General features: G+C 37.7%; 1 protein-coding gene across 3 annotated transcripts in view; it reads right to left on the bottom strand.

The window, feature by feature from the left end:
* Positions 1-15,724, bottom strand: part of THSD4 (thrombospondin type 1 domain containing 4) — a 684,213-nt gene that overhangs the window by 196,662 nt on the left and 471,827 nt on the right. Inside the window, exon 1 of one of the 3 annotated variants that reach the window (XM_075857922.1) lies at positions 15,312-15,601. The exons of the other annotated variants lie outside the window; for them this stretch is intronic. Coding sequence (XP_075714037.1) covers positions 15,312-15,383 — 72 coding nt within the window. The 5' untranslated portion in view covers positions 15,384-15,601. Of the gene's footprint in view, positions 1-15,311; positions 15,602-15,724 lie in introns of those variants that run through there. 3 annotated transcript variants of the gene reach the window in all.

Genomic DNA, 15,724 nt, shown 5'->3' with positions numbered 1-15,724 from the left:
AGTCAATATTGAAGAGGTTGTCTACTTTTTCTTATAGTAGGCCCAGAAGCAGAATGCAAGACCAGGGAAACATCCAATTGGTAAATGCTCACTTTGAAATCAATGGCCTTTCAAGCAATGCAAGGGTAAGGACAAAAGCAGGGATTTTAAAGGGGAGTTTCTAAGTGTGTTGGTGCCCACAACAGAGGGAGAAAAATGCCCCAACTATACGGACTGTGACAACTTTCTAGATAAATTGCATCTTATACTTTTTTTAATGGGGTGATTTCAGGGTGAGTGAGAGTATTCCTATCATACTACTGGAGGTCTAGTACGGTTTAGTGGTTAATACCTAATACTTCTGGTAATCTAAGATGAAGAAGGGGTATTGCTATACATTATAAATACATGGTGGATATGGGTTAATATCATATCCTATGTCTATGGTGTTTTAGAGGTTAACACTTAAAGTGTACCTAACTTTTCCAGTAAATTTTCAGAATAAGTTGTCATATGTGCGTACATGAGTAACAACAATATTTCTAGGGATTATATAGCTTGAATTTTGCATTTTTTAACAGTATTGCCCTCTGTAGACTCTATCTCTATTTCTAAGTTTTCATTGAGCTAGTGGATGGAAAATGACAGCTATCATGTCTTCTATACAAAGCACACATAGAAAAGGAGAATCTTGCTCGCCTATTTTATATATATATATATATATATATATATATATATATATATATAAAAGCTGCAGCAGCATTGAGGAGATTACACAGCAGTAATGAGCAGTGTAGCTGAGAATCCAGCGCTGAGGCGAGATATGACTCTTACTAGAATCTGCTGCTGTACATCTGTGTGCAACTTTTTAATTCTGCTACTGCTCCCCCTCCCTTCTTTATAGCCTTGTGAGGGCAGCGTGTCTGTCTCCTCTCTCTGCTCCTGCTCCCCCTCCCCTCACCATAGACTTGTACTGGCAGGCAGTGAATTCACCCAACCCAACTTTGTGTAGTCCATCTCCTCTGCTCTGTAACTAAGGATAGATTACAACAGGGGGTGGACAGCAGATTACAGGAAGGGAGAGACCTAGTGGCAGTAACTTTACAAAGCATTTACATGGATAACACAACTAAATTTTACAGTAAGTAAATGGCAAAATTGATCTACAGTATATCAGGTATACTAATAGATTACCAAAAGTTGTTTGAGAAGTTAATGTCCATTTAAACATTTATTGTAATTATATATACATTTTTTAGGATGGTGCAGGGGTTAGTGGTGTACTCGGACAGGAAAGTGTACCTATAATTTCATTATATCTAATAAATAGGTCCAGAATTCATATAAAAATTGGGTCTCCGTTTTATTTTATTTTTTGGGGGGGGTTTTGTCTTTTTTTTATAGAGCTCCAATCCCATGTTCCTTTCACACATTCATAGTATAACATGATAAACTTCCGTCTTCTTTCACCTGTCACTAAGGGGGAGCTTGCTGCATAGAAATTTTTAAGGCTCAGTTCACATTTCTTTTTTTCAGGCACGTCGGAGTTATATGTTGTGAGTATCCCCCAACATATTGCATGCGTCGGCCATTGACTCCTTTGTAAAAAAAATGTATACCGCGTAGTATATGTTTTTTTTTTACAGTGTCCCACTGCATAGAAAAGTGTGGCAGAACATTTAGGGCCTGTTCATATGTGCATTGGAGGCTTCGTTAGGGGCCTCCATCACCGTTCCAGCGGAAAGTACCAGAAACAATAGTGCAGCATGCTGTGCTATTATTTCCAGTAAAACTACGGACAACCTAAAGGAAACCTGACAGAATCCATTAGAATCAATGGGTTTTGTCGGGCGTCGATGATGTCCGTCATCAACGGAACCATTCCTGTATTTTCGTTGTTCAGCTCCTCTGACGGAGAAGAGCAATAGAAACACTGATGCAGGTGCGAACAGGCCCAAACTGGATTTGGTTTCCCCTCAACTGATCAGAGGGAGGTTTCCTGGCACTAGGAAACCCCCATAAGTGCAAAAGGCTACAGTAGTCCTCCAAAGCTAGTGCTGATCTTTAGCTAATAAAGCGGTGGGGGTGTTCTAATAATAGAAAGCCCCTCTATTACCTACATATTGGTATCAAGGTTAGGGTGAGGAGGGATAAAACTAACCATTAAGTTCCTGGTTTTGTGGATATGTAAAAGAAATTAGCATGTAAATAGCTTCTTTTTTTTTAGACGCAGTTCACAGTTTTTTGGTGCTGTTTTTTAACATGGAAACCGCGTTAAAAACCGCGCCAAAAACATCCGAAATCACCGCGCATTGATTTCAGTGGGAGGCAGAGGCAGTTTTTTTCCAGCGAGAGAAAAGAACGCTCGCGGGAAAAAAAAACGACATGCTCTTTCTTCCCGCGGTTCTGTCTCTGACATTCCATTGAAATCAATGGAAGGCTGAGAAAGTGTTTTTCGCATCGTTTTTTTTCCCGCGGCACTCAATGGTTGCCACCAAAAAACGCAGCAAAGAAAGTTCAGACAGGTCAAAATGTGTCTTAAAATTCCTGAAGGAATTTTGAGGCAGATTTCTATGCCTGCAAAAAAACTCTGTGTGCACATTTTGAAGTGAAACTTTTCTGTTGAGTATTACCCTAAAGCTGCCTCACAAGCTCCACATTGCGGCTTCCTTCTCTACTCTGCTCATATACAATGGATTAATGGTTCCTGGATGTCACAATGGTCATGAGATACTCTGTAAAAGAAATGTTATACATTGCATGATTCATTATTTGGAAAGGAAAGAACACTTGTGAACTTTCTGAACATTCATTCCTAATGCACAATGTATATTAAACAGCTGTCATTTTATAATACAGATTCATTGCTATAAGTACACTTTGTTTCTATAAAAGAGTATATACTGTAACCTACATATGTAAACCTTTCGCAACGTACACAAAATAGGAAATATGTTAAGTAATGTACTTTTTGTGCACAAAGGTCATTTGATAAATCCATGCGGTACAGATGGATCTGATAATGAATCTGACATTTGTATTCCCTGGAATGACTAGAATAAATACAAATTCAGTTATTTACCGGCCAGAAATGTTCTGTGTATTTAATTCTATCTCAATGAAATTCTAATTCCAGGAGACACTAAAGTTTATGCCCCTTTTTGTAATATTGTACAATAAAAAGGAACATTTCTTGAAAATTTTTATTACGTTTAGATACAGGTATGTTACAATCTATAAGGGTATGTGCTCACGAGAACGTCTGAAAAGACAGACTGTTTTCAGGAGAAAACAGCTGCGTCGTTTCAGACGTAAAAGCTCCTCCTCGCATTATGCGAGGCGTCTTTGACGCCCGTAATCTTGAGCTGCTCTTCATTGACTTCAATGAAGAACGGCTCAAATTATGTTGCAAAGAAGTGTCCTGCACTTCTTTGCCGAGGCAGTCAATTTACGCATCGTCGTTTGACAGCTGTCAAACGACGACGCATAAATAACAGGTCGTCGGCACAGTACGTCGGCAAACCCATTCAAATGAATGGGCAGATGTTTGCCGACTTATTGTAGTCGTATTTTCAGACGTAAAACGAGGCATAATACGCCTCGTTTACGTCTGAAAATAGGTTGTGTGAACCCAGCCTTAGATTCACTCCATCTCACTGATTTGATCAAGATGATTGTTCTAGTCACTAGGAAATCATTAACATGTAGGATATCATTTTGATATCGAATTGGTGGAGTTTGTTTCACTACATCTGGACCTGGATAAATGTTAATCCTTTGATTCTTTGCAACATTCATATTATGGTTGTGTGGTTGGTCCACAGCCTGCTTATGAATAACTGGAGGTTCTGTAAAATGTAATAGTTTGAAGTCATCCCCTCTAACGTTATTATCAGAAACATATAAGCAGCTTTAGTATCCTCTAATAAAGAGCACAAAGGATTCATGTTAAATCCATTAGAAATATTAGGGCAAAAGCATAAAAAAAATCCTATGAAAACACACATTGTTTCTCCTTTGTTCCCTTATAAATATTTACATTTTCGTTTATATTGCCTATAATATACATAGCGTGTTATTCATTACATTAATATCTTATCCTGGGTTTACCTGTGTAGTCTTTTTAAATTCTACTCAGACAATGTTTTGATCCAAACATCAATTAATTCAGCAAGAAAGGGAATTAGCGACCATTTTACGTTATGGTATACAAGTTTGGTAGGGTCCACCTGCTGGGACCTCCGCCTATCAGCATGACAAAGTGGTCGAGCACTAGCAAAGAGGAGTGGCCACTTTGGATTTTTTTTTCCGGGACACTCCTGACTTGCCACTATTCAGGTGCCCCAACACAGCTCTATTCACATATCACCCCGTTGTGGAACCCAACTCTAAACGTGACAGCTACCTCTTTTCCTGGGTACTAACATTTCTGAATACTATGGTAATCTTGACACCTAATAAGTGTTATAGCAAATAAATTGCTTGGTTTTCACGCTGCAATATAAAAACAAACTGCCAACGATGAGTAGTTGACCCGAGTTATATTTAGTATTGATACACCTGTGTATCAATACTTATTGATACTTTACACTATATTGCACGTTTTTTTGAATACAGTTACACTCAATATTGTATAGTTACTATTGTATCTATGTTGTTCCTACATGGATCTATCACAATGAAATTCTTATACTAATTTTGTATTTTCACACTGTATGTACTTGATTACTGATTTTGTATTTGCTGATTGGCACCTTGTTTTATACTGCTGTGTGTTCACATGTCTTTTGCTTGAGAAAGGCCCTAGTGGATAGAGCTGAAACGTCGCACATGGGGCAATAAAGTACCCTCTTTTTTCACTTTAAACTACGGTGTGCTGCCTGTTGTTTGGATTTCTGTATAGCTGAGAACCTGGTCTGCTCCCAAGGGCTTGCACCCACATCTTTAATCCGGTGCTGCTGGACCTTCTGTTTTGCTATATATATATATATATATATATATATATATATGCAACTACATCAATTTTTTTGGGGGGTGGAGATGGCATTTAAGGCAACTTCTACCTAATGGGATAGAAAAAAAGGTAGCTTGGTTATGCACCAATAAAAAATGGATGAGAATTCATTTTTTTTATATTATGAAACTAATCACCCATATAAATCTGTGCAAACTGTTACAGATAGATTTTGATAAACTGTCTACAGAACTGCATTTAGGAATGCACCATAAAATGGCAGGCACACAGCCAAGTGTCATGGGGTCGCTTGTGATGCTGGAGTGTTTTTGAAGTGGTGAGAGTTTATGATGAAAGCAGCAGCTAGGGAACCACCTGCAGTAATGAAACCCTTCTCTCCAAGACAGCCAGAGGATGACTTAAACAGCATCTAGTGAAACAAAAGCATAAAACTACTTAAAAACATGGGAAGACTGCATTGTGAGCGGCCTGCTCATACTACCTAAAATACAGAAGCCGTTAGAGAAATCTACTTTAAATACATAATTTTTAGCTGTTATGTAGGACCATTCTGGGACATGTGGACGCACTACAAAAAAAAATGTTTTCAATAAAAAAAAAAAAAATGTTTTCCAAACCTTAGAGAAAAAGTGTGCAGCAAAGCAGAAATTCTATATACACACACGCAGACATATTTTGACAGTCTCTCTGGAATTCTGTCACATTACAGAAAAATAAAACAGATTAAGTAGATATTCTAGTGGTACAAAAAGACAGATGGCCACCAGTCTCTTGAAATTCCGAACAAAAATAAACAAAGGAAGATCCATTGTGCTAGAAAAATTGGTTCATCCACTTCTACTGCATTAGGTTGACAGACAAAAATTGGCAACCAGAAATAATTCACGTATCTTTCGGGTACGATTGAATCTGTGCAATATAGAAGAATTATTGAATGAGCACATGATGCCCAACCAAAATGTCCATGGCATGCACAGTAAGGCTAGGGATTAAATCATGGGTTAGTATAACAGCAATGTTTACCTATGGGGGGTACCATGTTTGAATTGTTGTCATTGTCATGTGTCTTTTTCCCCCATAGGGAGGAAAAATTTAGGTCAAACAATAAGCAACCAGGTAACTTTAGCCTAAGGCTCTGTTCACACTTTCAGGCTGGTAATCAGACCTGAAAAAAGCCTGGCTTGTTGGTAATGATGGACCCAGATGGTTCTCTTTTAGCCCTCAGAATTACATTTCTCTGTTAGGCATGTGGAGGGCCAGATTTCTTTACGGATACAATAGGTCTGTGTCTATAGGTGCCCCAGAGGGGAACGGAGGTACCTGTCAAAAGGAACATTTTTATGTGTGTAAACTTAATAGGTGATTCCGGTGCTGTGAAATTTAGAAGAGGATACCCAGAGAGGGACAAGGAGAAGGCTGCAGAGAGTGCCTAATGTTGGGGGAAGCACACTGCAATGTCTTGCTTTATTTCAAAGAGGAATGTTTTATGTAACACATCTAACAAGTCAACATTGGGAAATGGCTTAGTAAAAGGCAGATTAAATTTACAGTTGGCAGTAGATAAGGGTAACATAGTTAGTAGGGTTTAAAAAAAAGACATATGTCCATCAAGTTAAACCAAGGGATGGGAGAGGATGATGTTTGATCCAGAGAAAGGTAAAAAATCCATAAGATATGAACAAATGTGCCCTAAAAAGTAAGTATTTCCCTCCTGACTCCAAGTGGTGATCAGAGACAGGCGTTGATTTTGTTCTGTTCTAGGACATTATCTAAGCCTTTTTTAAAGCCATCTACTATTCCTGCTGTGACCAGCTCCTGCGGTAGACTATTCCATAGATTCACAGTTCTTATGGGAAAAAATGCTTGTCATCTCTGGATATTGAACCTTTTTCTCTCCCATTCAAGGAAGTCCCCTTAGTCTTTTGAGAGGAGTTCGCATGGAACAGCTTTTCATCATATTTTTTATATGGACCATTTAGATAGTTGTACAAGTCATTTTTTTTAAGACTAAATAAATGTAATTTTTTAAATCTTTCCTTATTGTATTTGTTGCTTATTTTCCAATTTCAGGACATCTTTTTTAATAACTGGTGCCCAGACCTGAACATATTCCAGATGAGGCCACACTAATGCTTTGTATGTAAAGTGGTAATTTTATATCCCAGTCTCGTGAGTCCATGCCTCCTTTAACACATGACAATATCTTGCTGGCCTTTGAAGCAGCTGATTGACATTGTATGCTGTTATTTAGTCTATGATCTACAAGTACACCCAGATCCTTCTCATCAAGTGACTCTCAGTTTAACTCAACCTAGGACATATAAAGCATGCAGATTAATAGCCCCAAATATATAACGTTACATTTATCCACATTGAACCTCATTTTCCAAGTGGATGCCAACAAACACTCAGTGTGCCCAAGTCAGCTAGTAATTTATGAACATCTTCCATAGACTGAACATTACTACATAGCTTGATGTCTTCTGTAAAAATAGACACAGTGCTATTAATCCCATCCTCTATATCATTAATAATTGAGTTCAATAATAGCGGTTGCAGCACTGATCCTTGGGGGAACACCATTAATAACCGGTGACCATTCAGAGTAGGAATCATTGACCACAACTCTCTGAATTCGGTTTTCAATCTAATTACAAATTCTTTTTTTTCTAAACTTCCAGACCTTAATTTCCCCTTCAGGCATCTATGAGGGTCAGGCCAAACGCCTTTGCAACGTCAAAGAAACACTATATCCACAGCAACCCCCACTGTCCAGGCCTCTACTAACCTCTTTATAAAAGCAGATTAGCTTCGTTTGACAACTTCTGTCCTTAGTTATCATTCTGGCTTTCACTTATGATACTATTTTATGTCCCATACTCTTGAATATAGTCCCTTAAAAGCCTATCAAACATTTTTAACACAATGGATTTTAAGCTTATTAGTCTATAATTACACAGGGAATACCAAGAGCCCTTTTTGAAAATTGGAAAAATTGCCCTGCATCAGTCACTTGGCACTATACCAGTCAGTAGAGAATCTTTAAATATTATAAACGAGATACAGAAATAACTGAACGGTTTTCTGTAAGAATTTCTGGGTGTAGTCTGTCTGTTCCTGAAGCCGTGTTCACATTTATTTTATTTAACTTTTCTTTGACCATATCTACATTCAGCCAATTCAGAATATTAACTGATGAATTAACAGCACTTGCACCGCCTATATTAGCTACTCTTTCCTCTTTCTCCTGTTATATTTATACAGAGCTAAATAACCTACTTAGTAGCTCCCCATTCTCTTGAGCCCCATTGACCAACTTCCTATTACCATTATTTAGGGGTCCTATATATTCTGTTCTTGATTTATTTATATCCTTTCAGAATTTTTGGGAATTTGTTTTACTTTTGGGAATTTGTTTTACTTTTGGGAATTTTGTTTTATTACCTATTTACAGATTTTATTAAACTGTTTGTAATTTTCAAAGGCTAGCGTTGACCCATAATGCCCCTTTTTGTCTTTTATTGTCTTATTACAAAGGTGTAAGCAATCTGGAGTTTTATTTTAGTTTATACTTGCTACCTATAGGACTACATTTTGCAGTATAATTGACCAAAGTAGATTTAAAGTAATCCCATTTAGCATTTATAAAAGCAATTTCTTTGACAAGTTTATATAGTAGAATCTTTCGTTTGAGCCTAATGTCTTACTGGGAAGTGGAGTCAAAACTAAACCAAATAAACCATTAGGAAAGAATGAAAATGAAAAATATGATACAGTGTAACACAGTAATATGCTTATTTTTATAGAGGTGGGGTATTATATGAAGTTTAAATGTCTTTCATCAAGTCATCATTTGCTCCTCAGTGAACTGAATATAATTTTACACAATAATCTACATGCTTTACTTTTAAGCAAATGAGTTGAACAGTATGTGATTTTGCAAACCATGTCGGTCCCCGGAGAGAGATCAGGTGTTACAGAACAACAGAGTAACAAGGTGTTGAGTGGAAAGGACTGGACCAGATGGAATCTCTATCCTTAAAAGTTAAATATTTGCTGAAAAAGTAAACATTAAAGCGTAGGTGTAGAACAGTAGCAATGTTTTCTGCTTCTGGTACAGGTGAACCTGACTTCAATACAGTTAAAACCACAGGACATTGTCTCCATATCTACATCAAATCTGGGCAACCTATAGCCAGAGCTTCCTCTACTCTAGCCAATTGGGAACAGAAAGTTTTAAACATTGTACTTGTTAGAAAAAAATTATGCAGGGTGTCAATGGAAGCCTTCAGATTGAAGCCCTCATAAAGGGAAGATTTGACCTTTTCTTGTCTGGATCCATCAATAGATCCATATGTAAAATTTGTGGATCTACACGATAGACATTTCCCTGCCATTCAGAGATATGCTATTAAAAAGGAAACAAAAACACAGTCTAGTAAACAAAATATCACTTCACATTTTGTAGGGAGAAACGGAGACTTAATTGAGATAAAGATGAAGGGCAATGAAAAAGCAGGTCACAACTCATTTTTTCTTCTCAAAATCTCACTTGCTCATCTCTACATTTAATGAAACTTTGGAATAAACTCTGGCATAAAAAAGTTATCCTTATCCACAGGCTCACCTGTTTAAATAGGGTGTCATACTACAGAGAGCACAGGCAGGAAGAGCCTAAACATTGATAGCATTTCCATAGGATATGCCATCAATGTGGGATCAGTGCAGGTCCATGGATATTGTAGTGCTTGAGGGGGGCTGTGTTACACGTTCCCTTACATTGCACCCCAGCCTTCTACTCCAGTAAATGCAGATTTGTCTACTATTAGTCTAGTAAAGTAATGGGCCAGGACGTGATGTACAAGTCTTATGACACAGCATCTGGTACAAAAATTCCACCACAAGAAATGCGGTCTCTGATGAGAGACATTAAGAACATATGCACTATAGAGCCCTTTTATTTGGTCCAAAATTTTTTTTATTAACTTTCTTGTTCATTTTGCTCAATATTCATGAAGTTTAGGAGTATTAAGAAAAGTAATATGTAATTCTTATAAGTTTTTCAAAAAGACTTATGTAGGTCTTACACTTTCTGATATTGATATACAGACATACTGTATATAAAATATATATATTACAACATTCAGACTGACTTCTCAGCAGAATATACTACAGAAATGTTTTTGTAATAACGCAATGCATTTTTGTGTTCAATAAAAATGGAGTTTTTCCTGAATACCCATGTGGCCATTAAACAGTAACTGTTTTTTTGGAGAGAGGTTATGCCAGTTTTAGTTTTCCACAGCACTATAAAAGAGAAAGGTAGTGTGTGTGCCATATGTTAAGCATTACAAGCTCTAGAGTAAAAAACATATATGCCTACAAGACATCTACTGTGACAATTCCTTTCCAGATTAGCTTGTAACTCTTTTTACGGCCTTTTCTTCCTGGAGTTACTGTAACATGTGGTAACATACTATTGCTGAGCTGCTTTAAATTTCCTCCTAATAGCATCTATGAATTGTATCTGTAGGTAGGGGGTGAGAATTAAAAATGTTCCCTAAGTTCTGACTAAAGAAGAATTAGAAACCATGATGGCTGTTAACCCTTCGTATTTAGGTTTGAAATCAATAAGTGGTGGCATCTGTTACCGGCAGCCATAACGTTATATTGGAACAAGAACTGGAAATATACATTTTTGTAAAGTCTTCCATTATTCTATGCAACCTTTTATAGAACGGATTGGCATTTAAATCTGCATTATTATGTAGCATTGTATGTTTCCATGTTCCCTCTCATCTATTGCCCAGCTCATATACTGTCATGGTAGCTTTAGAAATTCTGTAGTTCTTGCATTCTTTCATGAAACATGAAAAGCATGGTAAATTGTGATTCATCTAAAAAAAGGTAGTACTGCACTGCAGGGACGGCGTAAGCACCAGGCAAACCTGAACAGACGCAAAAAGCCTACTAGGCTTTGGGAGCTCATGCTGAGTGTGAAGTAGACTTCAGTGTCGGACTGGGGTCCCTTGGGCTCACCAGAGGCAATGATTCTGGTCGCCCAACCACCATCTCTACAGAATATGTGGACATCCACTTGTTGTTATCATTGTACACACAGGACATATCGTCAATAATGTCTAATAGGTTATTTGTGAATCGCCCATACGAAAAAGACCCCAATGGCTCACAAGTCATCTCCAAATGGGGTTGTCTTCTGCTAGACCTTTTAAACCTTTTAGGACCCATTATTGAGTCAGAGTCTTCACCCACTGGAGGATCCTCTGGTACTCTGGTGGGCTAGTCAAACCTGGTGGATTCTGTGACCCAGGACTGTGCATCTGGGAGTGCTGTAAGGGGCCCAAGTCCTAATGGTTTATAGGGGGGTGGCTGTTTTATAAAATGATCGGGCTTAAAATAATGAAAGTAGTAGTGTCTGCTTAAACGTTCCTGGTCCCGGTTCTGCTAGGGAGAGGGGTGGCGATAGTTCCGAGCTGCAGATCTGATACACTGAGCTGTAACCCTCCTCCACTTTCTGTATACTTCTTATGTACAATGAGCAGAATCTCTCTACCTTATGAGGAGGTGCCAGTCCTACATCCCGTGTAAGCACTACAGGGACAGGGTTCTATCTCGCTGACAGAAAGAGAAGTAGGGGGAAGAAAAAAGGATGTAAAGTGCTGCTGCTTCTATACTAAGTAAAAATATCACTGTAAAACAAATTGCTCTCTAGAAGGAAATTCTGGAACTTCTGGTTCTGCACACAACAGTAATCTGCAGGTCACATGACATACATATTCTCATTTTACAGATTTATCTATGTGATACAAATATATCATATTATTTATTAGTCACTGTAATCTGTAAAATTAGAAAATCCAGAAGCATCACTTACTACCTGAGTAATGCTTCCTTTGTCCCAGAAGTTGACAGACAGTTTCAGATTCTAATCACTGGACCATCAGCTCACTTGTTGAACAAAATAACATATAAATTAGTCATGATAACCTAATAATAGGGATTGGCTTTATGTAATAAAATATAGACATGTAGGTTGCGTGAAATATAGATCCATGTGACTACCCGTTTCTGTGTTGGCCCCAATAATGCCATGCTCACATGTGGCGGCAGGTGTTGCAGATTTTCAGTCTGAATGCCACACTAAAAATCTGAAACAAAGTAGCATACAATGCAAGTAAACAGGATTTAGAAAAAAACTCAATTACATGCTGCACAAAAAATTCAGCACAGATGTTAGGGCAAGCTGCGGAGCCTTAGTCATCATATTCCTCCAAAAATTCCAGACAAAATAGCACAGCAGGCAGCGCTATTTTATTCTGGAGAATGATGGACACCATGATGGAAACCCGACAAAATCCACTAAAGTTAAAGGGTTCCGTCAGGCACCGTTAACATCTGCCATATGACGGATCCGTCACGGCATTGAACTTCATTTTTCTGCTCGTATGACGGAACAGAAAAACTGAATTCCTAGTGCAGATGTGAACAGAGCCTTAACAGTTAAAAGAACTAAGGCAATAGGGGAGGTATTATTTATTCGCATTTAAATCACTCATACAAGTCGTTCGGATACATAAAGAGCTGCATACAGGGGCAATCTCTTGATATATTGTCCCCTCACTGCAACAGTGGCCCGTGAGATCAACATTCTGAGAGACAACTTTAACAAATAAAAACAATAAAAAGTTTGGTATAGACCCCATCTAAAGTACATTTTTGCAGTTTTGAGCAAAAATCAGAGCATGAAAGACGAGCCATTTTGTGTGTTTATTACATTTTTATTTATAATTTTAAGGTTATATGGGGTGTTACAAAATAAATTACAGTGGGTGATATTGGAGGGGGCTAAGAGGATGCAATTTTATTGTAAGGGGCCTAGAAATGTGTGATGGTGGCCCCGCTGTCACTCATGGGCCCAGATAGACCTGAAGCAATTCTGCTGCAGTGCATATACTGTATATGTGACTGCAATCTATGGGCCTTGTAGAAAAGCCTTTTCATAGTCTAACTTCTTTTTGAAGGTGACCATTTTCAGCTACCATAGGCTAAGAAGGATTACGTGTGAGCGCTTCCTACCTGTATTTTTAATTTAACCATGTTCCTAGATAAATCATAATTACCTAAAGCAGACATTTTAAATGCTCATTGGGAAAGCAATGGAAAATATGTTGAAGCTTCTTGACATCCATAATTCAATATTATATAACAACATAACATCTATATGATAAGGCATGAAATTAATGTTTTCTATTATTTGTATGAAACTTTACATCCGGATGAGTATCTATTGTTTGCTATTTACTACTGATATGTGTTGCACCGAGAGTGCTGTAAGCTCCTGTTCTTAGACTAGTGATGTCACTAAACAAATGTTGTGATGTCACTTAATAGGAGGTACTCAGCATATTGACCGACTCTTAGTTCAGAACTCTTACTGGAGATGAAAGTAATCCACTCCAGTCATAGGTACAAATCTGGACCCTGTTGTTGCTAGGATACAACATCACTTTGCGATTGGTGGAAGTCCAACTGCTGGGACCCCCACCAATCCTGAGATTAAAGAGACCACATCATTGCTTTAGCGCTGTGAACCCTTCACAGCATGGATCCCAGCCACCTACTGTGCAGGGAACATGTACGTAAATGGAGCTGTGCTGAAATTTCCTGCAAAGGCGGTGGCCTGGAGCGCTGCTGTGCAGGGAAAAACTGAGAAGGAGCCCCTTCATTCTTAAGATCGATTGGGATCCAGGCTGTCGGATCTCCACTGATCACAAAGCTATAGCATATCCTAGCGATATGCCATCACTTTGTGTGATGGGACCAACCCCTTAAGTTCACTAACGTCACAATGTCATCTTATGGCATCAAGTCGATGTACCGGAGGCGAATAAAGTAAGTGTTAAGGACATCACTATTGACTGAACAATGTTCACCACTTACTAGATGATGGAGCTGCACAATGAATTGTGGTCAGATGAAACTTGAATTTTACTGATGTCGTAAAACTACAAGTATAACTTTTTATATACTGTATGACGGTTTCAAACCACATAAAGATGATAAATGTAGCTTGAAATGTTCTTACCTGGTATCGACATCTGGCACTTCCCTGGAGTTATGTCCATAGTATAAGGAAACTGTGGTCTGACTGGATAGGCTTTAATACTGATAGAGGACTAGTACTAACCAACCGCTTTGCACAGCCTCTTATCTTATTATTTTCCCATGTTAAATTAATTTTTGTTCTATTGTAAACAGTATGAAACAAAACCATTTTGTAAAAACTAACATTAGATCAAAGATGTGAAATTTTGGTGAATTTGGCTTTTTATAGTACTTTTCTTAATGAACCATTACTAAATGACGAGGTAGAGGTCAGTATTGCTTCGAAAAACATCATCTCATTCAATAGATATTTAGGTGTTTACAATGTCAACAAATGATCATCAAGAATGATTACATACATGTTATAATGTTCTTTTAGTATTAAATGATACAAACGTTAAAAGCAAATAAAGATGCATAAACTTCCTACAGTAACTGTGACTCAACTAAATAGAGCACATGATGCTGAGACAAAACTTTGATATATTACTATGAACTTGAAATAACATGACCATTATTATTAATAATAATAATAATAATAATTTAGCTGACCAGTTGTATTTTAACATACAAAGTAACAAGACTGCTGCTACAAAGATATTATAGAGTTATAAGTAAAACATAAAAAAACAAAACAGATTGTAAGCTCATATGGGCAGGATTCTCTGCGAATGTATCCTTTAACTGCTAGTTAAACTTGACTGTATTTGTGTTGCAGTTTTTTTCTGTCTTAGTACCAAGTTGTACAGCGCTGTCGAATATGATGATGCTATATAGAAAGTAACTGAAAGCAACTTAATAATGGACTATTAAAGCACAAGGGCAAATATATTAGCACAAAGCAAGTATCTAGTTTGTCAATCTACCTACCAAAGTACCATCATATATTATTTATTGAAATATGGTAAGTTCCCACTGTTATACCCATCTATATTTCATGGGGGTGGGGAAACATAAAATAAAATTCCACTGTCACCTGTATGAAATAAGAATATATTAACCCATTAATGGTGACCGTTTTTAAATTGGCACATTACAATGAGTTTTATAAGACATGACTTTATGTTGAGCAGAACTTTGATCAACTACGAATCATCTCCTTCCAAGTATCAGGCTGTATTTAAAATGACTAACTTTTTCTTACCCATCAAAACATAGCAAAACACATCACAGTTCGGTATAAACAACTCAATTCTAAAAAGCACATCACACTAGACCAAAAGTGACTTACCTCTCCCCCAGGTCTTGCTAGTATGGCTTTTTGAAAGGAGAGGAAACTTAAAATCAAGTAGCTGACAAACATTATTATCAACTCAATGTCAAAACTATCCTAGAGGAAGAAAATCCTTGTGCCAAATATTAACAGCTAGCAGATGCACTTGTATGTCAGTATCTCAACACTGCAGTTCTGCAAGGCACTGATCTCTCTCCCTTTCTGTCTCGAGCTGTTTCAATACAAGAAGCTTTGCTTCAGCCACAGCTCTGGAGACAACTGGTAAGCTGATCCCCTCATGGAATAACTTCTCCTTGCTAGGGGAGGGGGAAGGAGACAGCAATGTGCTAGGGGCTGTAGTTCATATAAAGCAAGGAGAGGGAGGGACAGAAGTGGTCCATGCCAAGTTACGCATCTGGTCCAGTTAAAAG

The sequence above is a fragment of the Rhinoderma darwinii genome, chromosome 3 (genome assembly GCF_050947455.1).
Source record: "Rhinoderma darwinii isolate aRhiDar2 chromosome 3, aRhiDar2.hap1, whole genome shotgun sequence".
NCBI lineage: Eukaryota > Metazoa > Chordata > Amphibia > Anura > Rhinodermatidae > Rhinoderma > Rhinoderma darwinii.
The sequence above is the reverse complement of the archived record's forward strand: the minus strand, read 5'-3'. Positions and strand labels throughout refer to the sequence as shown.